At 44.6% G+C, this 27,584-nt stretch overlaps 1 protein-coding gene and 1 long non-coding RNA gene across 2 annotated transcripts; both read right to left on the bottom strand.

Moving 5' to 3' along the window:
• Positions 1-13,968: 13,968 nt before the first annotated feature.
• LOC138114758 (uncharacterized) lies at positions 13,969-16,378 on the bottom strand. Its single transcript, XR_011152781.1, has 2 exons — positions 15,784-16,378; positions 13,969-15,591 (listed from the first exon to the last, which is right to left on the bottom strand). It is a non-coding gene; the product is annotated as an uncharacterized lncRNA (long non-coding RNA).
• Positions 16,379-22,277: 5,899 nt separating this feature from the next.
• Positions 22,278-25,630, bottom strand: CHST2 (carbohydrate sulfotransferase 2). Its single transcript, XM_069024669.1, has one exon. It carries the CDS (start codon positions 25,428-25,430, stop codon positions 24,141-24,143), a length of 1,290 nt encoding a protein of 429 aa, XP_068880770.1. The 5' UTR covers positions 25,431-25,630; the 3' UTR covers positions 22,278-24,140.
• Between the last annotated feature and the right edge of the window lie 1,954 nt (positions 25,631-27,584).

Below are 27,584 nucleotides of genomic sequence, written 5' to 3'. Positions count from 1 at the left end.
TGTTATTCACAGGCTCAGATTTGGCTGAAAAGCAATTTTCCCAGAAGGTACAAAAAATAAGAGGTCTCTTGAAGAGTCCTTTGAGCCATGACAAATGAAACATGGACTATTTCAGTCAATCCTACTTTTGGCCAACAAATTATTTTTGTTGAATTATCCTGAAGCAGTCTTATTCTAGAAGCAGTTTACAGTTCTAAAAAAACAAGATGGAAATTCTTTTATCTGAAGTTTTTTTCCAGCAATTATGCCTGCTTCTAAAATACATTCACAGCCCTTCAAAAGTCATATGAATAGTCTTTTATAGCACTTTTACACACCTACAATTACCTGTACATTTCCTTGAAATTATTCAGCTGACTGATACAGGGAGGTTACAGCAAGAGCAACAGCTCTTCAACTAATGTCCTTAGCTTGAAGTCTACGCTAATTTTACAAAGCCTAATGTGGAGTTCTTGTGCCCAAATCCTTTCCAGCTTTCTTCCAGCTGGATCAGATGTTCGAATAAAATACATCATTTCAGTCTACAAATTTTGTCTTTTATGCCTGAATAAGTGCAGGATGCCAGACCTACCAGTGTAAGGATCACCCAGTCTATACTTTTAAATATGAAAATCAACACACTAAGGATGCCAGATCTGCAACTGAGAATTTATTATTAAATGATTTTAAACAGTAACTGGAAAAAAAATAATTTCTAAGATTGTGTTACCACCCTTCTTTTGACACATTTCTAGCAAAGCAGCAACTTGAAAATATTTGGCCTTAACAAACTATGAGGTACAGTTTGTTAAAAACCTGTGCTGCCACTCATATCTCAGGTATTTAGTGTGGCTTTTTCTACCCTCAATCTCCTCTTTTGTTGCTCCCCAAATCTGTCCTTCCAAAAGCAGAAATGAGAATGAATGCAAGATGTAGCAAGCACACTGTTTTAAATACCAGAAGAAAGTTTTGGTGCAAATAATGTTGAGGGCATCCAGGTTATAACATACTCTGTCTGGTAACCTGCATTAAAGACAGGGAAAAACTAAAAGCTGCAAATCTCAAAATAGATCTGAACAGCCTACAGTACAAAAAAAGGCCAATCCTTGGGATCTGCTTGTCATCATAATTCCCATTATCCTTATCAGTAATTCACCAGTACAGGGACCTTAAGATAAAATTCCCCATTAAGCAATATTAAAGACACTGCTTATTTTGCGGTATCTGCAATGTCACAATACCAGTTGGTTATACAGTTCCCATGTGAAAACTGAGCCAGCCTCAAGGCTGAGGGAACAGTTTTACCTACAGGTTATCAGTGTCCTGAAATTACCCCTCCAGCCTTCTGTCCTGCAACCTGTGCTCTACCAGATTAAAGAGGACTAAACTTTCACTGGATACTGTACTTACCTAAACACGTCTCAAGACACAGGCAGCGGGCACCTCACATGAGGTTGTTAGTACACTGTATGGTGAAAATGAGCCAACCATCTTCCCACACCTTCATTACCATGAGGCCTCTTGGTACAGAGGTAAGAAGGTTCAAATGAGCTAATACTGATGGAGCAAGTTGGCAACATACAAGGGATTATAAGGGTTTTTTCTAATAATAGTTTCTGAAAAGCACTCTGCAGCCTTTGGGATGAGAATGAAGAGAGAGAATAAACTAATGAAAAGCAATGCCTTTTCACAACTAGAAGAAGGCCATGAGAACTTGAGACACTGAATGGGGGAAAACCATTGTTTTGCACTTTACTAGGTTTAAGGTGAGGGTTAGGATTAGTGTTAGGGTTTAGAGAGCTTAATATCCTACAGGTCCAGGAACACTGGGGCAAGAACCTGGTGCTGCAGGTGGGAACCCACAAGTTCCAGAAACTACCTCCTTTCATAGGCCTCCAGCAAGGTATCAGCACAATCTTCAACAGCACAGCTTGTGGGATGAACTAGAACAAAACTTTCGCATTTATGTTGTCACTCTGTATTTTGCTTTCCAAACACCTTGCCATTTCAAACAAGCTTGTGAACTTCTCTGCCTTTGGCAATATATATTGTGAAGTATTACTGTTGTAGAAAAATCAATGAAACCTTATTCAAGATGGTGAAACCCACACAAAGAATCACCTTGCCATTCCTCTTCCAGCACTGTGTTCTTGGACCTGTAGGCTCTTAGAATCTCTTAGCCCTAACCCTAAGTAAAACCCTAACCCTAGCCCTACCCAAATCCACAGCCAACATCATGGCTGCTTCAGATCAGAAAGGTGCAGGAGCAGCAACATTGATGCCCTGCCAGGATCACCTTGGCATGCCTATTCCTGCACCAGTGTTCCTGAACCTGTAGGATATTTGACTCTCTCAATCCTAACCCTAAGGCTAACCCTCACCCTAACACTAGCCCTGCCCCAAACACAAACCCAATACCATGGCTGGTCAAGACCAGAGGGCTGTAGAAGCAGCAATTCTGGGGCCTTGCCAGGATCACCTGGGCATGCCTATTCCTGCCCCCCCAGGAGTGAAATTTGTGCTGCAGGCACCAGGTGCCTTGGAAATGCCACTTCTTTGTGTGTAAGAAGTGTATGTGAAAAACACCTGCTAAGCTTTGAAGAGAAGCAGCAAGCAAAGCTGTTACAATACATGCTTAATTCACAGCAGTGATTGCACTACAACACCACAAACTAAGGGAAGCCAGCAGGAGAGGAAACCCCTACACACAGACATTTCCAGAAACGTTTTGCAAAATTTGGTTCTATATATTGCTTTGGATAATGCAGAGATGCTTAATTTTAATTACCATCAGGGCTCTGAGAGCACAGATGGATGCCTGTTAATTAAAGCTAGCAGAGTTCTGTGTAAATTCAAAGAATAAAACAAATAAATAAATATTAGCCCCACAAGAACATTCAAAATAAAAAATGATAATGAGTTTTGGAAGCAAGGAAGGAAATTGTTGTCAGTGGAAAACAGCCAGCAAATATAATAGACCCCTGCCAGTAGAAGACCATCACTAACAGCTCTGTCTTACCAGGAAGCAACTTGTCAGCTAAGTCTGTAGATTAGAGGGACAGCCAAAAGTCAGGCAGATATAGCATAGGTATAGATTAATTTAGTCAGGTGTTGTCCAGGACCCAGTGGCAACAGAAGCACTAATTCCAGTTACCTCTTCTGAGGCAGGAACCGGAAATAAAAATAAAGTTTAAAAAATCTAGTCAACATGCATGAAACCAGAATAAGCAACTAAAGATTACCAAGAAATATCATTGCTATGTTTTCAATAAAAATGCATGAAATGGGAAAGCAAAGACAATGAAACATGGACAGTTAGATCAGTCCCCACTACCAATAGTCTCTGCTAAATTTCAACAACTGAGATATCCATATCCTTTTATAGTTAAGTTAGGACTCAAGTATTCAGGGCTATGAAGCTGTCACTTCTGAAGTGTTTCAAAAATATGAAACAGGGAATATTAAAGTGGGATAGCTTTTACAGATACTGCCACATGATTTCTTTTAGACACTGAAAACAAGGACATCGATTCTAAGGACAGATTCTTGCTAGAGTCAGTATCTGCAGTCATCAGCACATCTCCTGAAAGAGGTCAGCAAATAGCCTGAGCCTGTAGTTACTTTCAATAAACACAAGCCTAAGATGAACCAAAATCATCACAGTATCACACTTCAAACTTGGCAACAGACTCAAGATGTCACTCCACAAACTGCTCTGGTATACAATGTGTCAGCAGAGTCCCACGGCAGCCCCTCAGTTTTGTGTCTTTTGGTAGATTTAGCAAGAAAGGATCATGCTGTTCGCAGTACACTTCAAAGCAAAACCCTCCCTTCAACACTGTCTTTTTCTGAGCACAGGTGTGACAACTGCAACTGAGCTGTGTTAGAGGATCTGCTTCTGAAGAGAAATAAGACAAGAAAGACAAACTTAATATACAGAAATAGATGCATGAATGAAACAAGCTTCCATAAAAAGCCAACAGCAACAGACCAGTCTTGACAGAGCATTAATCACTTCCCTAAAATACAAAAGTGGCAGTACTTTGTATGGTAAAGACAAGTGATTTTCTAGGTGAGCATTCCTAGTTACATGCAGCACAAGAAAAGCAAATAGAGTTACAAATAATATGGGTGATAAAATGCATTATCTATAAAATTGAACTGTATGTTTATGTTATATACAATATATCCTTGTATTATTTATAATATAAATAAATATATAAATAATATTCATTAATTAGTCTACAGATTCTATCAAACTATTTAACAGTAAGGAAATGCCTCATCCTCTTCTAAAACTTTTGTGTGGTTTTCTTCTCTACAAGAAACCAGCTATGGTAGAACTGAGATGCAATATCATGTCCTCAGAAGCATTAAAAAACCCCAAGATATCAACTGCAGCATCTTGAAATCTTACCCCAGAACAACTATGCAAAACTAAGCTGAAGTATGGCTATTTTAAGTACAGAAACTCTTGAGGTACAGAAACAAGGCTGAGTAATCACATATAGAAAGTACCCTTAAGAAAAAAAAAAAGCATTGATACACAATGCAGTAATTTATTCAGGTAGCTCAAACATTATAGAGAGACTTTCAAGACCAGCATTGTTTCTACTGATATTACCCACAAACATCCTCTTCAGCTTGTATTAAAACTTGTCTACTGGAGAAAGAGAGGAAGATGGCAGTAAAAGAAAGCACGAGACACTGCAGATAGGAAAATTAATTTTAAAGAGAAACTCAAGGAAAAGATGGCTAGGTTTATATTGAGAAATGCAGTCAGATCCCTCCAGTCCTGGAAAGAGTATAAACACATGACTGCAGCCTTCTTTTTAGGCTAATGGGCTCTGCCGAGTAGCAGGGCAGGTTTGCAGAGGCAGAGCACGGTGCTAATGCAGCTCTGCTGTCTCTGGGACCCACCTCGTTAAGCACTGCCCTGTGTAGGCACATGCTAAATGCTCCTGGACAACAGCCATTACTGCTCTCACATGTGCCTCTGAACAGAGCTGAACTTTTGCATTTAACATAGCCTTTTTGAAATCTGAACATAGCAAAGCAGCCAAATAACTCAGAAAAAGTCAAAAGCCAGGAAGACTGAAAACCTACCAATTTCTCCAGCATTAAAGTACAATTTAAGAAAGCTCCATACACAGCATTTGTAAATTTTTTCTCATTAGTTTTCAATAATGTATGCACTGCTGTTACACAGTAAAGGTTACTGCCTCCACGCATTATTTGGCGAATAGTAATTATTATTAGTCTTTTAAACATGGTTCTTACAGAAATTATTTGTAACTGCTTCATCCTGTGACACTGCAGAGCTGTACAACATCTCTGTCAATCTATTTTGATTGTGCCCACAAATCTCAGGAAAAAATGCTCCAAATGAAGGATTGGCACTTACTGGTTCCCACCTTTGACTCAATCTGAAGCCCTGTTGAGGATGACTTCCAAATTTCAATCATTAACACAGACAAAACCTTTTATTAGCCTGCCTTGTCATTCTCCCCATGACCTGTTAACCACTAACAAGTGGCAGAGCCCTGACAAACTCAGAGCAATGTTACAGATGCTGGGACAAGAACACCTTCAAGAAGTGCAATCTGGAAGATGTGGCTGCTTCACTCCTGGGGTATTTGATGACATTTTACAGAGTGCCTAACACAGTCCTTGAGGCAGGAGCTAATGACCACTTCAATCTGAATGCTCTAATTAGGAGGTTATAAAGCCCAGGTCTTTCTTGCCCACTCTTTTCTGAGCCTTATCCCAGCAGTAAGAGCTAGATTTGAGATACAGAAGGCCATTACCTTACCCCTCCAAAGCCCACTTGCACTGATGGCTAGGCGTATCTACAGCCAAGAAAGGAATCAACGGCATGTTCTCCATGGGCACTCCAACAGCTTGGCCATCTCACCAAGTACAGCCTGGACTGCTCAGCATCTCTGGGAGTAGAAACTGTGTCTCCACAATGTGCACACCTGATGTGGCTCCCAGGAAAGGCAGGTAGGTAAGGCACAGCTCAGCCCTACATTTTTCAGACCTTAGCAGTGCACCTCCCTGTTCAGTCTGCTAGAGCACCACATGTCTTGCCCTTCATGCCTGCACTGGAGCACTTGCATACTGTCACATACAACCTGCATATTGCACAGCCCCATTTCAGGGCCAGCCATCCTCATCTTAAGTTCTACACCACCCTCCTGGTGCCAGGGACCCAAACAGAGTACTGTAGCAGCCCACATTTTGAACGTGCAGCACCCTAACATGTAATTTTACAGTACAGAGTTTCAACATCAAGCTTGCTTGACAGGTTGCCAGCCCTGCTTCTGTGTCCCAGGCACTCAGCCCCTTCTTCCCTCCACCCACACCTCCGAGGTGCACACCCCTGCCTGCCAGCCACGTGACCAGTGCTCACAAGATTGGTGACATAATCTAGGTTCAAAGCAGATTATTTTTAACTCAGCCCCCACTCACTGATCTAATTTATAGCATAATCTTACAACAGTTGTACCAACACAGTTCATGGGGCAGAGCGCTACAGCCAGGCACAAGCAGAGAGGAAGAATAGCTGGAGTTGCAGGAAACAAGGTTACTCCAGAGGCCAAGAACTGTGGCTTCAGAGGTGGCCAAGTGCCACATCCTGTCCTTTTTCTCCCCAAGATACAGGACATTTTCTTCTAATTAACCAGCAACTGGAAATTAAATTTACATATCTCTGCCCATTTCTACTGAGTTCTTTAGCAAGTCAGCAATTCTCCTGAGTTAGAGTAATCCACTAATTCTAAACAGTGAATCCTCAAGGTCCAGAAACTGCTTCTTAGGACTCTAAAGGAAGAAACTAAGGTCATGCATGTTTAGGTTTCATCAACAGAAATAAATTTACTGGTTAGAGGTCCATATTTCCACTGAAATATGGTTTGGGATCCACAAACAGAAAGGGTTTTAACCCACTGTTTTTAAGTAAAAATACCCAAGATCTGTGCTAGCAATAAACTGGGTTGTAGATTTCCCTTATCTGCTGACATTTCTAGCTTTCTAATGTCAATCTCTCTACTGCTTAAATGTTTAAACAGTTTTCCTCTTTACTGTTCACTCTACAGTTTCATTTTCTTCACACAACCCTTAACCTTTCCTGCTGATTCAGGGCTTCAGAGACCAGTGTCCATGCAGCTCACAAACTGGATGGACATAAATACTGGGGATTACATCAGGGCTCCTGGCATCACTTGTAATTTAGCCATTTGATACATTTGACCAACCAAGCTAAAAGCAATGATTCAAAGAATTTGAGCTCCCCTGCACAACACTGTCACAGAAGAGCAGCTTGGATTCTGGCCATTCATCACTCTAAACCAAGCAGGAGACATGAATCTTCCTGCTAGTTAGAGACATTAATCAGGTTACCCAACAGTCCCACACATAATAGCATCTTGCCATACTCCTTTAACACAGTAGCACCACACCAAGGAAGACAGTGGCTTGAACTGCCTACTTGACTTAAACCCCCAACTTCTAAATGAGCCACAACAAAAGCTGATGGCAAATAACTTACCTGCCCACATCCCCGCTTCCTTCTCCTCCATACCTGCAGAGCAGGTTCATGGCTACACCAAACACTTGTCCATGCACACATTTTGAGAAGGAAAAAAGTCTACAGCCACTTCATATTGTCAGAGCAGGGTTTGGGATCACATTTAGTGAGGCTAAATTCAGATCAACTTCTTAAATAGCTCATCCCTAACCTATGAGGCAATCCCTCTACACACATGAGCCAGGAGCACATGAGCCAGGAGCACAGGTAGCTCTGCTGCTCTGCAGCTCTCAGGCAGCCCCTTGCCGAGGACAAAAGAAGCCAGAAGGCAGCACAACTGGCAGAATTTTCCCAGGAAAAGAAATGTTGCTTCAGTGAAAGAAAGGCTCAAAATTGATAGATAACAGGCCAGAGAATGGATAGTACCCAACCCTAATGTGGATCACCTGAAATAAGGTGTTGCAAGCTAGTACTCAATACTCAGAATTTCAGCCAACATTTCTAATCTAGTGCTAATGATTTGAAAGACTCAGATGGCCATTGCTTTGTACCAGCTGGAGGATGTTGTTTGCACAAACAAAAGTTTAATCTCAAAAAATAAATATGGGCAAAGGGAAATATTCCTGTTTACCAATTAAAAGATCATTTGCACAACTACCATCTGCAGTCACTCCCCCTCCCCGAATTAAAATGAATGAAGAGACCCTGTCCCTCTGTCCCTCTGTGCACAGTGGATATGCCTTAGTAGCTGTTGCCTTTATCTTGTTTTGAGTCAGATACGAATGATCTTTACTTAGTGCTCTAAATCAGCCCTGAAAATACCCTTTGATAGGACTGGTTTTTCCCAATTATATCCATTACTGTTAGTCATCTGTTTCTCTCACTTATTCTGGATCTTGTCATGTGCTCTTAACATAAATGGAGTTTTGCCATTCATTTCAACAACAATAAAGTAGGAAAAAGCATTAGTCACAACACAGCATGATCTGACAACACCAAATCATAAGGCCCAACACAAATGTTCCTTGTATCCAATTTATTTCTCATTACAGTGATGGACCCAGAAGCCCTTCCTCCTCCCCTCCTTCTAAGTAGCTCTGTGCAATGAGAAACTAAACCCTGCATAAGGTCCATCACAAAAGTGCCAAAGGATTATTCTGGGGATATTGCAGATGAGGCATTCCCCATAAGAAAGCAGTGAGAACCATCTCTCCAATGCACCAGTGTCAGGTACTGTGAAAGCTTTCTGTCCTAGCTCTATTCTAACACACTCATTTGCATTTTCATCTTCAAAAAGTAAATTCTAACTTTGGGATTTTCAATTGCTTGAAGTCAGAAAGTTCATATTTGCTGACTTCAGACCTCTTTTTTGAAATTATAGCCAAAAGAGAGACTTAGCAAGGTAGACATAGATTAAACAGTATTTAATAAGCTACTGCTATATAATGCATAAGTTTATATATTGCACAGTGCTTTTGTGGGATTAACTGTTGTAAAAGGCACTGCCAAAAGTCAAGCCAGCTATGTAGTTACTACTCTAACTTCTAGAGCAGAATTCAGCAGCACAAGTCCTATGCAAATACCTAGGTATATATTGTTCTGTTCCAATCAAAATGGAGATGACTACATAATTTCAATAACTAACCATACTTAGCACTTCTGGAGCACTTCTGGAGCCAGAAATTCTTTTCCTCCTACAGATTTAAGAGTATTTCAGCATAAAAGACTTAACTTAAAAGACTTAACTATATATCTGCTCTGAACAGATATCAAGCATTTAGTGGGCATATTTGAAAGAAGTCAGATTGAGACAGTAGTTGATAAGAGTATCCAGTCCATTGCAAGTCAAATATCAATGAAACCTTTCCCTGAAGATTAAGTTTCATATTTGGTACATCAGTAGATGTTTATCCAGATATTGGTGTTGAAAAAACAGTTTCCTAGTTAAGGCAATTATTGATAAGTTCTGCAAAAATAACTCCAGTGTTGCCCCACTGAGTTACCTTGGGTGGTTTCAGATATTCTTGGAATGAAAGGTATTTTAATGACTGTTATTCAGATTGTTTTTAATGTACAAATGCATATGTCATGAAAAAGACTAACAGTATTCACAAAATAAGTACAGACTCCAACAATGCCAAGAGCACAAAGAAGCCCTATTTCATTGGGTTTTAAAAATGAAGTTCAAGTGACTTCACACAAAAATACTGTGGTACAAAAAAAGCAGCAGAATCAATCTCAAAGCAGATACATAGAATAAAGATTGGCACTGGGGACAAAATTGGATTACTTGAAATACTGCTATATAAATACTAGATTTAGAAAATAAAAACTTACAAAATTTTAAGTGTCCCTGCTCATGGCAGGGGGATTGGAACTAGATGATCTTTAAGGTCCCTTCTAACCCAAACCATTCTATGATAATTATATATTGAACTTAACATTGCTTCTCATGTTTCAGTATGCAAAAGAATTGAGATATTCAGTTTGTGTGTTATAAACTATCTAAAAAATGCATTCCAATTTGATCTGTAGGCCCGTTCTGAAGCACATGTAAGATTTGCTATTGTGCACATTAACTAGATTACTGATGTGGTTTAATTCATGTTATTTACAAGTGGGAGAGTTTGACAATAAGTAGAAAACAAATTACACAAGTTTATTACAGCCTCCCTCTCGCTTACACCAACAAGTGATTGTAATGAGAGTTAAAATCACGGAAGATTTAAAGAGATGGACACACAACTGCACTGCTGGTTGAGCATCCAGAAGCACAACATATGCCCCACATATTGATGAGGGTACATAATGTGCAGACACAGTTGTTTGCAAACTACTGGCACAACACCACAGGCCTCCCTCTCTCGAGGCCCATCTGCATGTTTGAGTGTGCCACTTGTTTGGGCCCCGTCACTGAGCACCTTCAGCAGGGCAGCACTGCACAAACAAAGCGCGGGACTCGAGCAGATGGTTGCTGATTCTTGGAAGATTACGTGCTCCTGGAGCTGGCACCCAGCATGCAATAAAGATCACTTGATTTCACAGAAATTTGGTCTTGCATTGTTCATTAGGCTGCCATAGATGTTTAGTACCTCTCAGTTAGCTAGCAGCAGCTTTATTCCACAGTTGTGTTCCATAATCTCACTTTTCCTTTCCCTCATTCTTTTCTGAAACAATCCAAACAACCTTAGCTATATATAACATCAGACCTGGGGAAGGTAGAGCTAGCACATGGCTACTTTGAACCATGCAGATTCAAATCAATTTGGAAGATGTACTACCCTTTTTGGAAAATATTCATGCCAGAAATCCAGAAGAATCCATAAGAATCTGGTAATCATAAGAATCTGAAAATTATCCACAGAATCCATAAGTTAGTCCTCCTCTAAGAAGGGAAATGATTAGGCAATATTTCAACTTGATTATCCACAGGAAAATTCTAGATTTAAAGATTTGTACATGAGCAGAATCAAGTTACATGACTTCTAAAATAATATATTAATATAGCCTACTGATAGGTATCTATACTCTTAAACACTCACTATTCTAAAGTTGTAACTTCAAGAACCTTGTATATAAAAACTATGGAATAGTATCTCTGAAATAGATGCCACAAAGCAGAGCTTTTTCTATGGAAATTGGCTAATCCCAAGAGCTTTTTAAATTAGTTTTTAATTCATTTTAAAAATGAACTCCAGTAACATATTTGATCCTCACTTTTGTACTAAAACGAAGTACCACACCTTAGGTTCACAGCCATCACATTGGGAGTTTTCTAGAAAATAAGAGTAATGCTTTTCAGAGAAAAATTTCCAGCCAGCTAGTCTTGGATTTGGCATGGTTATGAATCTGATGAGCTTCATTCAGAAATATTCATCCTTCACTGAACTAAGGCCATTCATTTCTCAGCCCCTTCAAATAACCAGCTGATTTTGTTATATTACCTACTGAACATTTCTGCTTCCCATCAGGAGATCTAAACTTGCCATTGAAATAGAGGTACTCCGTAAAAATCAGACACATTGTCTAATGAGTCAGTACATGGCCCATTTCAGCTGATGCCCTGCCTGTCATTTCACACACTGAAATGCAAGGCATTTTGTGCTGAATATATTTAAGAATATAATGCACAATCAAATCTGAATCCTGATTCATGGCAATAATGGGAGCATCCTTTTTAGACATTTCATTCAATCAATCTGCATATTAAAGACTCTTTTCAAGATTTTAACAGTGAAAAAACCCAAAGGGAAGAGTCATGGCCCCTCAGGGTTGCACTTCAGAAAGCATATTCCAATACCCAAACCCAACCCTCTCTGTTCACATGCCAAAAATCAGGCACGTGGAAGTCAAAAGGGGTATGGAGGGAACAAGGACTGGGCTGCATCTGCTCTCTCTGAAGCTGACTTCCTGGTTTTCCTTCAGGGACTCCAGGAGGAGTATTTCCTCTGTTGTCTGAACAGGTTTTTCTATCACCAGAGCCAGCCTGAGCTAGTACTGAGGTGACTGCCAAGGCCATCACTTAACTGGATGAGGCTGCGATCCATTACTGAAACAAATATTGCAAGTGAACTCGGTAGATCAGCTGTTTAGCTTGTTGCTTCCACTTCTCAAGCAGCTATGACTCTTCCCAAACTCACAGTATTGATTTTCTGACAACAAATGTCACTACAGTGAAATCATTATGAAACAGCAGGTAAGAAAGCAAGAGTGCCAGATCAGCAATACCAATTCCCACAACACTTTAGAAATAATAGGAGTGTTCAGAAAGCCAACGGCTTTTATAAAAAAGAAAAATAAAATATTTTTGGAAATACAGGGCAAAATCGTACTTTCCCTTTATGTGAAGGACCCTAGTTTCAGTGTATGAGGCCATACTAAAATCCTGTTAGGACCAGAAGTGTTTCTGTGACCCTAAAAGATCCACATCAGGAAATCTGTAAGCACTACCCTTGCTGCCTGGGCACAGATTGCTGTAAAACTCTATGTGAGAACAACTGTGAAACAATTGCCTGCCACAGATGTTGCTAGGATGTGGCAGAGTTCCAGACTGGTGCAAGTGCTGGGGCACGTACTGCTCTGTACTCAGCTGCAGAGCAAAGAGTGCAACTTACAGGGGCATCTAGGGCAAGATGAAGTGTCAGCAACTGAAGCAAGCCAAACCCCAGAAACAAGGCAAGGCTAAAGCAAAACTGAACGCACCTGGAAGCAATGATTAGGTATTTCAATTGCATTTGGGGGTGGGGGAGGATACACTTCAAAGACTGCTCAGCCTAACAGAAGGGAAGAAGCGTTGTTACAATGCAATATGCTTTATTAAAGCAAGATGATACAGCTATACAAAAAGTACATTTGCACCTCTTTACGTAGCCTCTCCTGTAAATCCAAACTTTGTCATGCCATACCTCAAATCCTAGTTCTAGTTTTCAGAAGTTCATTTTGAGTCTGCTGCCTGATAAGCTCTTGCTATTAGGTGTAAAAAACTTATCTCCGTTCTGTCAAACTTATCTCCATTCTCGTTCTTCAGATACCATGTCTTCAGTGGCCTGCTCATGCACCACTTGTTCCCTAAATGCTTTACATTAGCATATAAATGCTTCCTCTAAATTACCTTAGTTCCTTTTTTTACTTAAGAGGGGTTTATGTGAAAATTAAATGTCTATTAGTTAAGACCATATTCTAATCCTAATGCAATAATACTTTTTACTGAGCATAGGTTTTTAAATTAAGAATATGTTACATCAATGAACTAAATTTACCCGTGTCTAGCCATGTCCTGATCTTTCAGCCACTGAACAACCTCTTGCAGCACTGACCCTGCCCCTGAATGTGTTCATCACACAGGCCAAGCCTGGATAATTGGAATGCAAATATATGTGCAATTAGCAACATTGCTGGACCTTTTAAAAAACCTTCTGAAAACACATTCTTAAGTGATTTGCTGTATTTTTATGGCTTTTTTTCTCACAGACATTGGCTCAGAAATCTTGCTTATTCCCAGGGGATTAGGAGAGAAACCAAGAGCTCTTGGATGCAGGCTCCCTTTCGGGCACAGAGCCCTGCAGGCTGCTCATGGCTGTTTTAAATCCTAATTGGCCCAATCTGGGGTTGTCAGAAACTCCTAGAACTGTCCCAAACCAACATGACCAGTTCCACCCATCCTCACCACAACCTCTCTCTGCAGAGAATCTTCACTTAGAAAGAAATGTCACACACAAGCTCTGAGCTGCCTCTCCCAGGCCACACTGCCACTAGGAGAGTTCAGATTTTAAGGCTAAGTACAGGAACAATGAAGGGAAATAGATCTGCATCTGTGAGGTATCCAGTGACCTGAAAAAAGAGAGTTCTGTACATACATAATGATGCCAGTGTGCTGCATTTTTGTCACTACTACAGTCCAATAAATGCTAGAGATACATTGCTTTCTCTGAAGTACCAGAAAGCCAAGTTAGAAACAGTAATAGCTTTGTATAATAAGGCATTTATTATTTGTGTTAGAATAACCATATGTCAAACAAACTTTTTAGACAATAACATGGTCTGTTGTGCCAAACATGTTACCATCTCCTCGCTGCCCCACTTGTTCATCAATTCCCAGAGTACCCAACACAGCCTTGTACCAAAGGATGCTAATACATTCTCTAATAGCCAGTGTGAGTACAAGAAGTTTATTCATCATCTGGATATCATGGGATACACCCCCCCTCTTCTCCCTCCAAGCCCACCCATTTAACATGGAAGTAGAATGCCCATCACAAGCAGCCTGCAAAGTGAGCCCTTTACACATAAGTCAGAGAAGAAATAAGAAGAGTGGGCATCTTGATTTAGCTTCAGCAACCTGATGCAGAAGAACTGCTGGGAACACTTGAAATAATTGTCTTAATTATAGAACAAAAGTACTGACTAAATAGTTATGAGGGATTTTTTTAAAACACAAACTATTTTAAATGCATCACCCGCCTGTGCCTTTAGCTACCCTTTCTCTAAAAATATGTTTAGATTTTTCATTTCTTCCATTTCACCTTCCCACAGGGATAAATTCAGCAGCTACCCAAAGGGCTGTTACATGTTGCCTGTATACCTAAGGCAAGAAAATCCAAGGCTTACATGTGAGAATAATTTTTATCTATTGTTTTAACCAGGAGTTATGGCGTATAGGGATGCACATTCACGGTGCTCAGAGCAGTCAAAAGGACTTCAGCTGGAAGCCCACACAAATGCATTTTCTTGGCATCTCCTATATGGAGAGTTATAAACGAAAATGAGGCACCATTAAGAGATGCTGTACCAAGATCTGAAGCCTGCAGTGAGGAAAAGTCCATTGATTTCTTGATATGATTTAAGGAATCTGTCTAAGTAAAGTTTACAGGCTGTGCCACAGTCAAAGCCAGCAATTGTGAAATGTTGAACTTCAAAATAATTCTTCATTCAGATAGAAGTGACAAAGATAAATGGCTGTCTACCACTCAGAGCAAAGCACTTACTCAAATCATTCATTATGAAAGGACTAATTAAGCAACAGGGAGCCTGATCACTGTTCTGAACGAGACATGAGTGAGACAAAAGCTCACCTGTGCAGGAGGGATGAGGGGTCAGGACAGCCATGCCCATTCCAGAAAGAAGACAAAGAGAAACAGACACATTCTGTAATTCATCTGTGACTGCAGGCATGGGATGGGACCAGGAGATACACTAAAGGACTCCACATTGAACCCCAACAAGGCATAAAAATGGCAAGGAAATGCATACAAATTTTTCTCTCAGTACATTTGTGCAAGATCAACTCTGAAGCCTCTCCTTACACATCAGAGGTTTGCCTGAGCGTTGCATGTCCCTGGAGAGGTGGACATAGGCAGGTGCGCTCAGGTATCCAGAGCCCAGCAGGAGATGGTGCCAGTGAGGATCGGCAGCACCATGCAGCCCACAGTGGTGTGCCAGCATTCCACGGCCCAGACAGGAGCCAAATGCTCTTACAGCAGCAGAGCACCCCCAGAGCCTGAACCCAACAGCCCAGACAAACAAATTCACTTATAACACCTCCCCAGACGAGTTTGCTTCAAGCTTCAGCCTCTCTTGCTTCCAGCCTAAAACAACCATCCCAGAGCCCTGTTGTCACCAACAACAGGCTGCTGGTGCTCATCTCCGCCACAGCTCAGCAGACGGTGCTCCCAAATCAGCTCCACCCTCACAGCCAAGGCTCGTTGAAGGGGTGTCCCAGCACCACAGCCACCCCACCCTCGCAGCACAGCCGCCCCGCCATGGCTCACCTCCATCACCTCCATCACCTCCATCAGCTCCATCAGTCCCGAGGTGCCTCGCGGGCTGTGGCTCCTGCACGGTGCACGGCCACCTGCATCACTCTTGAGTGTTATTCCTTGCTCCAGCGCACTCGAGAGCCTCCTCAGTCCCAGCTGGTGCTCTTCCATGTGTTTCATCAACTCTTTACGCTGACGTGTGCCTGAGCACGGCAGCCCCACCGCCTCTCCCTGTGGGATAATATACCAATTTTCCCACGGTTTCAGTGACATCCGCACAACTCAGGGCATAGCAAGGCCTCAGCGCTGGAAATCGCTTTAGGTCGGGCACCTTCCAGCAGGCTCACAGCAGTCCTAGGGGACCTCAGGCAGCAGCCCTTCCCATCAACGATGCTTCTGGAAAAGCCACACCACCCCCAAGAGCAGCTCCCTTCATGCATTTATCCTCCCTAGAGCCCGCACTCTCCCAGGAGAGCTCCTGCAGCGCTGCTCCCACCCCAGCCAGCTTCCCCTATGAGGCTGATGGCACATGGCAGCCCCCTGGCCCGGCAGGGCACAGGCAGAAATAACAAGGCAGAGAACAGACTTGGGCTTCCATCTCATTTTGGCAAGAAACTGTTACCTGTCTACGAGAGGACAGGGTTAAACAACACACCCCCTTAACGACTTTCAGGTGTCCCTTTTCTATGTCAGGTTCATTAACATTCCTCATTAACACCTGCGGGGCACCGCCTCCCGAAAGGCAGCGGCTGCCTCTCTGGTGTGGCATCAGATACAACATTTCTTATTTAAATAGCAAAATAAAAGGAGGGGAGCTCATGCATGTGTAAATTGTGTCCTGGGATGAGGGTTCCTGGGTTAACATAACACAGCAGGTATTCTCTGGGCAGTAGCCACAACACTGCAGTTTCATACTGTATATTTTTACCTCTGCTCAGCATGAAAGAACATGTAGTTAGGGACCAGATGTTAAACTCTTACAAAATCAAAGTGGTCAGCACGGGCTGCTGTGTGCTTATTCCTGTAGAGGAGCAGCACAAAGAACTGAACTGTTTTCCACTTACTCTTTACCACTGTACCTCTTTGAACCAGGTATCCTTTACCATTGACAGCTCTGGCAGCTTGTGGTGGAGCTACAGCCAGTGACGCAGGTGAAAAGCACATGACCCCAAGGAGGTCAGCAGGGTTCACCCCCGAGCTCTGCTCTGGCAGTCAGACCTTCCTCACTGCTTCACGAGCTCAAAGAGCCCCGATGTCTCCAACCACCCCCATACGGCTTTGGTGGGGTCTGATGTAGCCATCATATCAGAGAACCATTTCGGTTGTAAAGACCTTTATGATATCAAGTCCAACCATTAACCCAGCACTAAGCCATGTCCCTAAGCACCACATCCACATGCCTTTTCAATAGCTCTGGAGTTGGGGACTTGACCACTTCCCTGAGCAGCCTGCTCCACCGCTCGGCAATCCTTTCAAAGCGATGAATTTTTTCCAAATATCTAGTCTAAACCTCCATTGATGCAACTTGAGTCCATATCCTCATTTCCTATCACTTGTTACTTGGGAAAAGAGAGGTCAAGCAGGTATATAAGGGTGTTCTGAAGAACAAAACAGGTCACCACTCAACCAACTAAGTTAGTACACCTAAAAACACCGGCTGATTGAGTGTGCAAGGTGTCTGATTTTAGTAAATTGAACAAATAATTGAGATCTGAAGGGCTGATCCCAGACCAGTACAGCAAACATACATAGGAACCACCAGTGGCAAATAAGCAAATAACACAAGCTGCCAACAGTGATTCTGGAAGTTACATAAACACTAAATATGTCACTTTTCCATTTTATGTCTCCCTTGATAAACTGTTATGAGACATGCACATGGCTTGAAACAGATAATTGTTGATAACCCTGACTGGTGGGAGAAGGAACCATCTGGCAGATGGAAAACAAGAAGGTGCCAAGAATTTAGCAGACTAGGGGGCCTGCGAATTTATGCATAGAGGTCTGCAGAGAGGAATATTTAGACAAAAGTTCAGCAACTCTGTTTCTATCTATATGCAAAACAAACCAGAACATCAAAACTATCCAAATAATTATGAAAATTATTCCTGTTTGAAATTCATCTTGAAATTGTGAGGAAAATCAGTGAGGAATTCTTTCTGCATATCATGATTAATCACAAATGGTTACAACACATAGCATCACCACATTTCATCTTCTGTCCTTCAGGTTTCTGTCCTCACTGCTTTTAACATGCAAATGCCTTTATTCATCCTCTCCTGACCTTGCTGCATCAAATGATACCTCATTTGTTTCTTTCAATTTTCCTTAACAGTATTTCTTTCTTCCTATAGCAGAGAAAGAGCAACTCCTGATAAGCTCCGCTTTCTATTCCTTTCCTTTCTCCTAAGTGAATTTCTTTTGCCTCTGCTCTCCTCTTTATCCCTCTGTGTAGAACAAGGGATCTTGCTGGATGCAGCATTCTAATTGTGAACATACATTTTTCCACTGAGATCACTACTCATTAGCCAGTTTGCTGCTGACCCTTTGCAACAGCTGAGCTGCAGCCAACACCTCTTGCAGTTAAAGGAAAGTGAGGACATGACCTATGTCAGTAGTCACAGGCAAATCACAAAATTAATAAATTTATGTAACATATTTAGTAACTTTGGGGCTGGTCTTGCTGAAGCATCATGGATCACCACTAGGACCACACAACACTGAGGTTGCTCAGGGAGACTGTGCAGTCTCTGTCCTTGCAGGTTTACAAGACCCACCAAGAAAAAACCTGGAGCAACCTAGTTGGATCTCATAAACTGATCCTGCTTTGAGCAAGAGGTTGGACCAGAAACCCCCCCAGTCCCCCTCCAATACAAATTTATGAGGCCATGATTTCCAGACGCACCCTGAAATATAACTCCCGCCGACTCCTGCATAATATTCCCATTCCAGTGAAAATGGCACATGCAGATATTCTTGAAAATCCCACCTAGATCTTACCAGAATCTTCAGATTTCTTAATATTGTATCAGTAGAGCCCCTTGCAGTTAGCAACTTTCACTTCAACTGATGCTGTTACAAAGGTTGCTTCCTCGCTCAGGCTGCTTCACTAATAATTTTTTATTTGGGGAGTTCCTGCAACCACATTTTCATCTTGTTTTTCAGCATGAATATCCCATTTCCATTCAAATCCCATCAGAATAACGACATTATATCCAGACAGAAGTTTTCAGTACCTCATACCAAAAGACCTGCAGGCTGTGCTGGCTACTCACCAGTTTTTCTGAGAGGAACAAAGAGATGGTAACCCTCCACTCAACCTCAATTCCCTTCCCATCACCCTGTTTATAACAAGCATATTCCTGTCTCAGGAACTGCAGTGGGCACCAGAGAGCTCACCCACATCAGTTGGTGTAAAGAGGTCTCTCACATATAGAATTTTCTTTTGTGAAGAAATATGCCATATATTTTTACACACATTTTACAGCTTTGTATTTCACTGCAGAAGCAGATGATTCTTTAATCCCAGTTCTCCCATTTGCAAGGCCATTAATATTATGAATTTTTTCATTGCTTTCACAGTGTTGACATGTGTGAGGAATGCCAGCTCTTCGTGGATCAAGGGAAGACACCTTACATTTTGCACCCATTCTCACTGAATTTGTATTGATCCAGACTCTGCACAGTCAATAATGCAAGCCTATTCTTGTGTTCCCTTCATGATCTCATGATGCAGGGAGCCCTGCACTGCAAATTAAAATAAATACATGGAAATTTTCCAACTTGCAAATATAAAAGAGTCTGTGTTGTACCAGTTCTATGCATTTTCTTTGCAGAAATGATAACTTACAAGGAGAATCATGGATGTCACAACAGCCAAGAGCTGTTATTTAGACACATTAACAGAACTCATTTGTTGCCAGGGAATCCAAATAAACCAGACAAACCTTATTTTTTACTTTAAATGTGTGCAATACAATGAGTATTGTTGAAATGTTATTCCAAGCATTTTTTAATTATAAAACATGCACATTTTTGTAAGATCTTGCTCAGGATCTCTGATACAAAATGCAAACCCCATGTACTGACTGCCAGGATAACTAGCAGAAAGCACTGACAGTTGAAGTCAGATACATCAATGGCAAGCAGTCTCCCACTCACTTAGAGCCTCCAAATTACATCTGCTTACCTTATTCATATGCATAATTCCAGCAGAGTAATATTTATACAACACCCTTAATTGAAGTGGCAGTAGAATAAGAACATTTTTTATCCATTTGATGAGGTAACATAACACAGGCAGCATCTGCCCCATGTTCAGTCTGTTCACATAAAGCATCCCCACACAATTGGACACAGCTGGCATTCACCACTCCAAAAGGACCCATGCCTGCATTTATGGGATGCACAGGAGCAAAGCTGGAACACCAACTCTCAGACCGCCCCTTGCAGTGTGCAAGGGCTCATGTTTAAGACCTTTCATCTTCAACACACCACTAGCAATTAGAAATGAAGGGGGAAATAATCTCTATACTCCCCATGGCCTACAGGATGAACAGCACTTGTTTCAGGATTGATTATAACCACCAGTATTCCACCTCTAAAGACCCAAGTTCTAATCAAAATGGAAATAGAAGGTTTATGGGTTTAAATTATGTTTCTCTTTCAGTCATGGTATGAAGTTTAATGCTTGACAAATTACAAAGTGATTGGAAAAATAAGGGACTTCCTCCTTTTGTTAAGAAAGAATGAAAGATGGTTGATCTAACATTTTTTTCATTGTCAGCTCAGGTTAGCAGCAGCAACTTGCACACTTTTACACATCTTGTGGTTTAGTTGATTCGGTGGAAGACAGAGGGTTTTCCTGTTTTCGTGCACTGAATGATGATTGCAATTTACCACACTTGCACTTGTTCTGGCTTTGTTCACAGCAGAAAGCAACATGTAGTTGCCCATTGGCCTTTCTCTTCCATCAAACCAGTGTGCCAAGTCTTCAGAACTGTCTCCCTTCCCACGCAACTGAGTGCACCCTGTACCTTGTTTATGCTATTGATCCTTCGCCAATACAAGCATTAGCTTCAGCTGAAGAAGCACGCTGTAATTATTAAATCAGAAAGCAAACCCAGCACTATTTTCAAGCTTAAAAGTCAAGTTTATTCTGACCACAGCTAGCTGTCCCTCCTCACAAAAGGAAAACCTCTTTTGTAACCATGTCCTTCATCTCTCTGGCATCCTATTTTTTCCTGTAATTTTCCACGTTTAAAACTTTTTTCAACTCTGTTTGGCTTGTTAAAGTTCCTCTATTTCCTGAATATAAAACAGAGCTAAAAATGGTATTTTAACTGCCAGTTGTTCACATACATATTTAACAGAGCAGCATTAAACACAGGGTTTAGCCCACCAGCCTTTCACACAAGCAAGGTCCCATTCACTTCTCCCGAAGCTTTACCTGAACAAACATGCAGACTTTATTTTCACAAAATGAACATTGCATTATTTCTTCTCTTCACTGAAACACACCAGGGTAGAATTGTACAGTATGTTGGGTGATTCCTTGCTGCAATGTAGTAGGTGGAGCTCAAATTACGGACCAGATTCAGATGCTGTAACTCTACTGGCAGTGTTTGTATCAGGAATGCTTGCAATGCACCACTATTAGAAGAGCAGCGAGTTCTCTCTCAGAATGACAGGATGAGCTTTTTAATATAATTAGGAGCCAAAGGACATTTTTGGAGGCTAAGTCAATTGGGCTCATCTGTTTCACACCCCCAGAGGCAATCAATTCCTGTTCACTTTACTCATCCTAAAACTTTCCCAAAAAAGACCAAGGAATTCTGCACACAGAAATGACCGTGCTTCAGCTCCCAAAATCAACAGAGCCTTTGCTGTAACATGCTGCCATGAAAAACCCCCATCTAGGGACCTGAGCGAAGTTCCATGCCGTCGCCAGCGGGAGCCGAGGCGGTGGCAGTGTCCCGGCCCGGGGGGAGCTGGGCTGGCGTTCCCGTGGGCAGCTCCAGAGGGGCTCCCGGCTCCCAGCCGCCCGCCCTGCCCACGGCAGCGCTGGGGGAGCGCAGACAGGGCAGTGCAGGGGGGAGCAGGCAGCTTCAGAAAGCAGGCAGGCATGAAAAGCAAGCGCCGTGCTCTAGAAGGAGGTCAGATATTCAAGCACTGCCCCCGGACACACCAACGGAAGAAAATAAAAAACCCCACCGGGTACAGCCCAAAGCCAAACATCCAAAATCCTCTCAGCACTGCACTGAACATGCACAGTTGTAAGCACAAAACAACTCATTCCACAACACTAGTACCTTAATCTGTATTTTAAATACCAAATTAACTATCCCTCCCGTTTCTAGCACTGTTGTCTGGAATCTAGGAATACATCCTAACAGGCCAATTAAAAGATCTCCCATTGCTAGATTTTACATTATTTCACTGATGGTGAAAATGAGCTGAGGGAACCAACATGTAATGCAGTCATTCAGCAAGTGTATAGGCAACCTTATGCAATAATATTTTAACTAGTTTATTAAATGTGTTTCCTTTTCAGAATAAATTCAACATCTAATGCCAAAATTTCATCAAACTCAAAAAGCTTAGTAGCTAGTTATCAGCTGTTTAACTTAAAGAGTTACAAGAAATACACATATTACACATCACTAAAATTTTCACACATACGCCCACACATACACGCACACTTATCAGCATCCTGTTTATATTAATTTATTTTCACAAATCAATTTCCTTTTTCCTAATCATACTCTTCACATTTTCTGAAGGCACAACACCCAAATAGGCAATGTAAAATGTTCTTCCTGTAGAAAAGTCTGTAGTCTCCTAAGAGAACAGTTTGGCAAAACCACGTTTGTTTAAAAACTCAAGTTCCAAAATGAGCCTTCAAAGAGCAGCAGAGAACACCAAGATTAAAAACTACTTAGGGTGTCTGCACTTTTCATATGCAACACACCACTTAACCTTTAATAAATCAGGACTTTTTCCAAGAAATTACAAAAGCAAAAATAGTAAAATCTCTATTTTCCTTTTTTTTTTTTTAATCATCAAGTTTTAACGATGGTACAGACTCTAGGCAGAGCTCCCAGAAAGAGCCAGACCACCATCTGGCTCCATCACAGAGCAATGACAATTCACAGGCAATGAGTCTCCAGCCAGTGCTCTGAAATCAAACGCTGGGCTGTCTCCATAAAAGCTCTATTACAGCCATGAACACACAGCTGTACATTTCCTCCCTTTTCATACATAAATATACCCTCAGACTCAGACAAAGGGAAAAAATAAATCATTTTATGCATTTTTCTATGCTTCCCTGCTATGCCTGTTACCAATCAATGTCAAGAAATATCTTACATATCTTATGTTTTGTTAGCACTATATAATATATATTATATATATAATTTTATTTTTGTTTTCACACATGCTAATGTTCCCAGTATGATAAATGTCTTTTTAAATCCTGCATTTCTTGTCACGCTGTAGATCCACTTCTATTTGACAGTGACTCCTGGACATACATGTCAAGACAAAAATAAATACTGCTGCGATGGCAAATGTTTTAAAACTCTTAGGACAGTAATACAGTGGCACTTGAAAGACTTTTTATATACAACAGAAAAGACAATAGTTAAATAGAAACCTGCTTTGACACAGCCATAAAACCTGCACTACACTTGTGAGATCTGTATTTGTTTCTGCAAGAGCAGCTCCTGATCTTTGAACACGTCAAACGTTGCACTCCAGCCCTCCACCCATACCCTTTAAGAAGTCCACGTTGTTATTTTAAGCAAGCATCCCCTCCAGCAGTACATAAGCAACACTGTATTTCCCAAACAATTGAGGTAATTATAAAAATGAATATCATTTATTATGTTCTTTTATTACTATCATGTCTGAACATTTGCTTTCATACAAAAGTCTGATTTTCAGCATTAGGTTTTCCAAGGGCATCCCCTCTGCACCAAGGGAGACAAAGATGTGTTAGGAATTGTGCAAGAGTTTTTGTTACCATCTTCAAACCCACAAGAACTTCATGAACGATTTTGGTACAGAACAACTGCCTGGCATTTTAGAGAAGGAGGAAGGGGCTTTACACGTATTTTCAGTTCCACTTGATTTTTTTTTTTTTTTTTTTTTTTGTAAATCGCATCTAACCCAATGCAAGGGGCAGGTAATAAAAAAAAAAAAAAAAAAAAAAAAGGAAGAAAGAAATCATCGCATTACTGTATGTTACCCTTCAGCAGTCTTTGGAGGAAAACCAGGTTGCTTTTCCCGGCTCCCTCCCTCACTCTCAAGGCAGCCGGAGCGGTTCCTCTGCCCGGGGCTCAGCCACCCCCGGGCGCCCGGCGGGCGCCGCTGCCCCATCACAGCCGCGGCTTCCTGAGCAACGTTCTGCTGAGGTCCTTCACCTCCTCGGGGCTGCCGACCCGCTCGTAGCCCAGCAGGGCCATGGGCTGGTGGCAGTACTCCTCGACCTGCTTGATCTGCTGGTAGCTGAGCGCAGTCCTCCAGGCACTCAGCGCCTGGGTGGCGTTCCTGGCCGACACCACGAACGGCTTGGAGGAGTAGCCGGGGCCACTGGTCATGTTGAGGGCGAACTTCTCCATCTCCGGGCTGACTGCCAGGTTCACAAAGCCATACACCTGCCTCAGGGTCTTGATTGGCTCGACCACCAGGTCCTCGTAGCGCACGGCCATGTAGTTGCCCTGGAGCCAGTCAGGAGGGTGCAGAGCAGTCTGCAGGGTCTTGGCCATGCTGCTGCAGATGACCTCCATGGCACCTAGGGCATGGTAGTCCGAGCCGCCCCCCCCCTCCTTCTTCCCGCCCAGCTTATGGCCAGCATCAAGGAAGGGCATGCGGTGGATGTGGGGGTCCCGGCTCCTCACCACCTGCAGGCTCTCCCGGATGAGGCCGTGCCGGGACTTGATGCGGGAGCTGGCGACGGCCCGGGGGTCCCGCACCAGATGGATGACTTTGAGGTCCAGGGTCGGGTCCCGCATGAGCGGGGCGAGGACAGCCAGATCAAAGACACGTACGCCCTTGATGACCAGCGTGTGGTACTTGTGGCATTCCTCCTGGAAGCGGCTGAGGCGCTGCGGGGGACACTTTTTGCACACCCGGTCGTCCACCATGCCCACGACCTCCTTGCGATAGGCCGGGCAGAGGGGTGAGGAGCAGATGACCTTGTTGGTGGCCGCCCCGAAGATGCCGAGCGTGGTGAGGTTCTTGCCGGCGCCCGCCGTGCTGTAGAGCTGGAAGACGGAGAGGTCGCATCGGTACAGGGAGCTCAGCATGTCGCGGGCCGCCCCTTGCAGCGAGACGGCGTCACCGGGGTACAGCTTCTGCCAGACGTGCCACACCGGCTCGTAGAGGAAAAAGACCTCGGGGTTCTGGTTGAAGAGCTCCCCGAAGAAGGACGAGCCCGAGCGCCAGGTGGTGAAGACATAGACCAGCTGCCGCCGGGCGCCCGCCGGGCCGCGGCTCCCGGCCGGTGGCGGCGGCGGCGGGGGGTGGTGGCGGGGGGCTGCCGGGGGCTCCCCGCAGTGCCGCGGCTCCCGCCGCCACTTGTACTCCAGCAGGTTGAGCGCGGCGAGCAGCAGCAGCAGCGCGTAGCCGAGGCACAGCGCCAGCGCCTTCCGCCGGCACACTTTCATGCTGGGCGGCGGCGGGGCCAACTGTTGCTCAGCGCCCCGGCGCCCCGGGGCCCGCGGCGGGCATCAGGGCGCGCCGCCCCCGGCGCCGTCTCCCGGCCGGCCCCCCGCGCCCGGTCCGCATAGCGCAGCCGCCGCGACGGCCCCGCCGCCGCCGCCCCCGCCGCTGCCCTACTTAGCAGCGGCGCGGCCGCCCGCCCGCCCCGCGCTTCTCCCGCGCCGCCATCGCCGAGCGACCGCGGGCGCCGCCGCAGCGCAGCTCACGGCGGCCGCCGGGGCGAGGCGGTGCCGCGCTCCGCTCCGCCCCACAGCGCGGGGCGGCAGCGAGGGCGGGCGGGGGCTGCACCGCCCCGCCAGAGCGCATCGCTCCGCGCCCCGCCCCCGCCGCGTCGGGAGAGCTCCGGTGCCGCCGCCGCCGCCGCCACCGAGGGGCGGCCCCGACCGGCGGCGCCCGCCCCGCGCTCGCCATTGGCGGCCCCGCCGCCCGGCCTCGGGCTGCAGCGCTCCTCCCGCTCCGCCCGGCCGCCCCCGCGGAGAGCCGGGACTGAGCGGTACCGGCACCGGCCGCGGCCCCGCACCGCCTGAGTGTGGCGGGCACTTCTAGGAGCGGCTCTCTGCCGGGGCGCTTCTGTAAGCCCTGCCCGGCGGGAGGCTCCTCACCGGGTACGCCTCGCACAGCGGAGCGGCGCCGGTAACGGGGAAAACAAAAGAGGGGGGAAAAACCCTGAAAGGCTTGAGAGGGTTCCGGGTCCAGCCCCCCCCGCCCTTAGCCCGGTCTGTGCAGAAACTCAGAGTTCTCAAAGGTTCTCCAAGAACATGTTTTAAAAACCCTCACACTGATCTTCCTGGCAGAGCTCCACACAAATCCATCCGCCCGCAGTTCTTCACAATGTTTTTAGAACCGCTGCCCGGTCACCAGGCGGCCCCTTGGGGCGGGACTGGCCGCAGCGCGGTGCTGCCCGTGGGCCGGGGGCACGCCCAGCCCGGGCGGCCCCGAGCCCAGCGCAGCCCCGCGAGTGCCGGGGAGAGCCCAGCGCAGCCCCGCTCCTGCCCCGGAGAGCCCTGCGCAGCCCCGCTCCTGCCCCGGCCCCGCTGCTGCCGCCGGCCCACACCAGCTGGCCGGCGGTGGGCCGCGAAACTCCCTGCCCCAGGTGGGAATCAAAACGGGCAGGGCTTTCTCCTGTGTCGTGGAGCCACAGCGCTGTGTGAAGGGCAGTGTAAGCAGTGGTGCAGCTCCAGGTAGCACCGGTACTCTAAAGACGACCACATCCCCAAAACGCGCCTGAAAACGCACGGAGTGGCGAGTCTCGAGTGGACAGCGCACCTGTGGGACACACGCTGCCCGATGGGCTTCCGACAATGCCCAGTGACTCTTTTGAAATTTTCTCAGCGGCTTCCTCCACCCCCGACGGAGCTCGGAGCACTCCGGGGCTGCTCACGAGTTACAGAAGCATTTCGTGGCTCTCTCCTGTCCATTACTTTCTCTACCCAGCAGCTCTCGCGTCCGTGCAGCCTTTCCCACCATGCAGAGGATATACACGGCCCACCTCCCCGGGCAGCCGGGAGCCTGGAGCTGCTGGACGGCTGCACCTGGCTCTGACCCATCACTCCACAACAGATGACACTGGTGAGTTTTTGCTGGAACGTTTATTAACAGCACGGATCTGACACTACAGCAAAAGCTTTTACACTCAGAGAGCAGATAAAGCACAAATTCACCCGGTGCATGTCTTGCCTGGTAGCACACTATTTAATAAAGGCAAGAAAACAGTACGAGAGGGTGAAGGAGTAAGCAATCTTCATATCCCTTATCAAAAAAATTCAATACTTCTCTCACATTTTCTACAGGGATATTAACAGCTCAGCTCCCTTTCTGGCAAAGCTTCTAAGCCCCTTCCAGCCTCAAAGTGAAGAGTAAGGTCTGTAGCAGGAGGGCTTCTCTCTTCCCTGCTTGCTCCTCCGAACTCCGAGGGCAGGTGGCAGCGGGATGGGAGCAGGGAGCTCCCCTGGTGTGCGACACCAGTGTCACCCACACGCCGCCGTCCCGGCTGCGACACAGCCATCAAACCACACAGGCCAACTCAGAACCGTCCCACAAGCTGTCAGGGACGCTAGTGGCAGTGTTAAAATGTCACTGTGACTTTTCATACAGAAGTA

Source organism: Aphelocoma coerulescens, chromosome 9, assembly GCF_041296385.1.
Source record: "Aphelocoma coerulescens isolate FSJ_1873_10779 chromosome 9, UR_Acoe_1.0, whole genome shotgun sequence".
Classification (NCBI taxonomy): domain Eukaryota; kingdom Metazoa; phylum Chordata; class Aves; order Passeriformes; family Corvidae; genus Aphelocoma; species Aphelocoma coerulescens.
This window is presented reverse-complemented; position numbering and strand designations above follow the sequence as displayed.

Coding starts and splice junctions, on each gene's coding strand:
- CHST2 (XM_069024669.1), bottom strand. CDS start 25,430: ATGAAAGTGTGCCGGCGGAAGGCGCTGGCGCTGTGCCTCGGCTACGCG.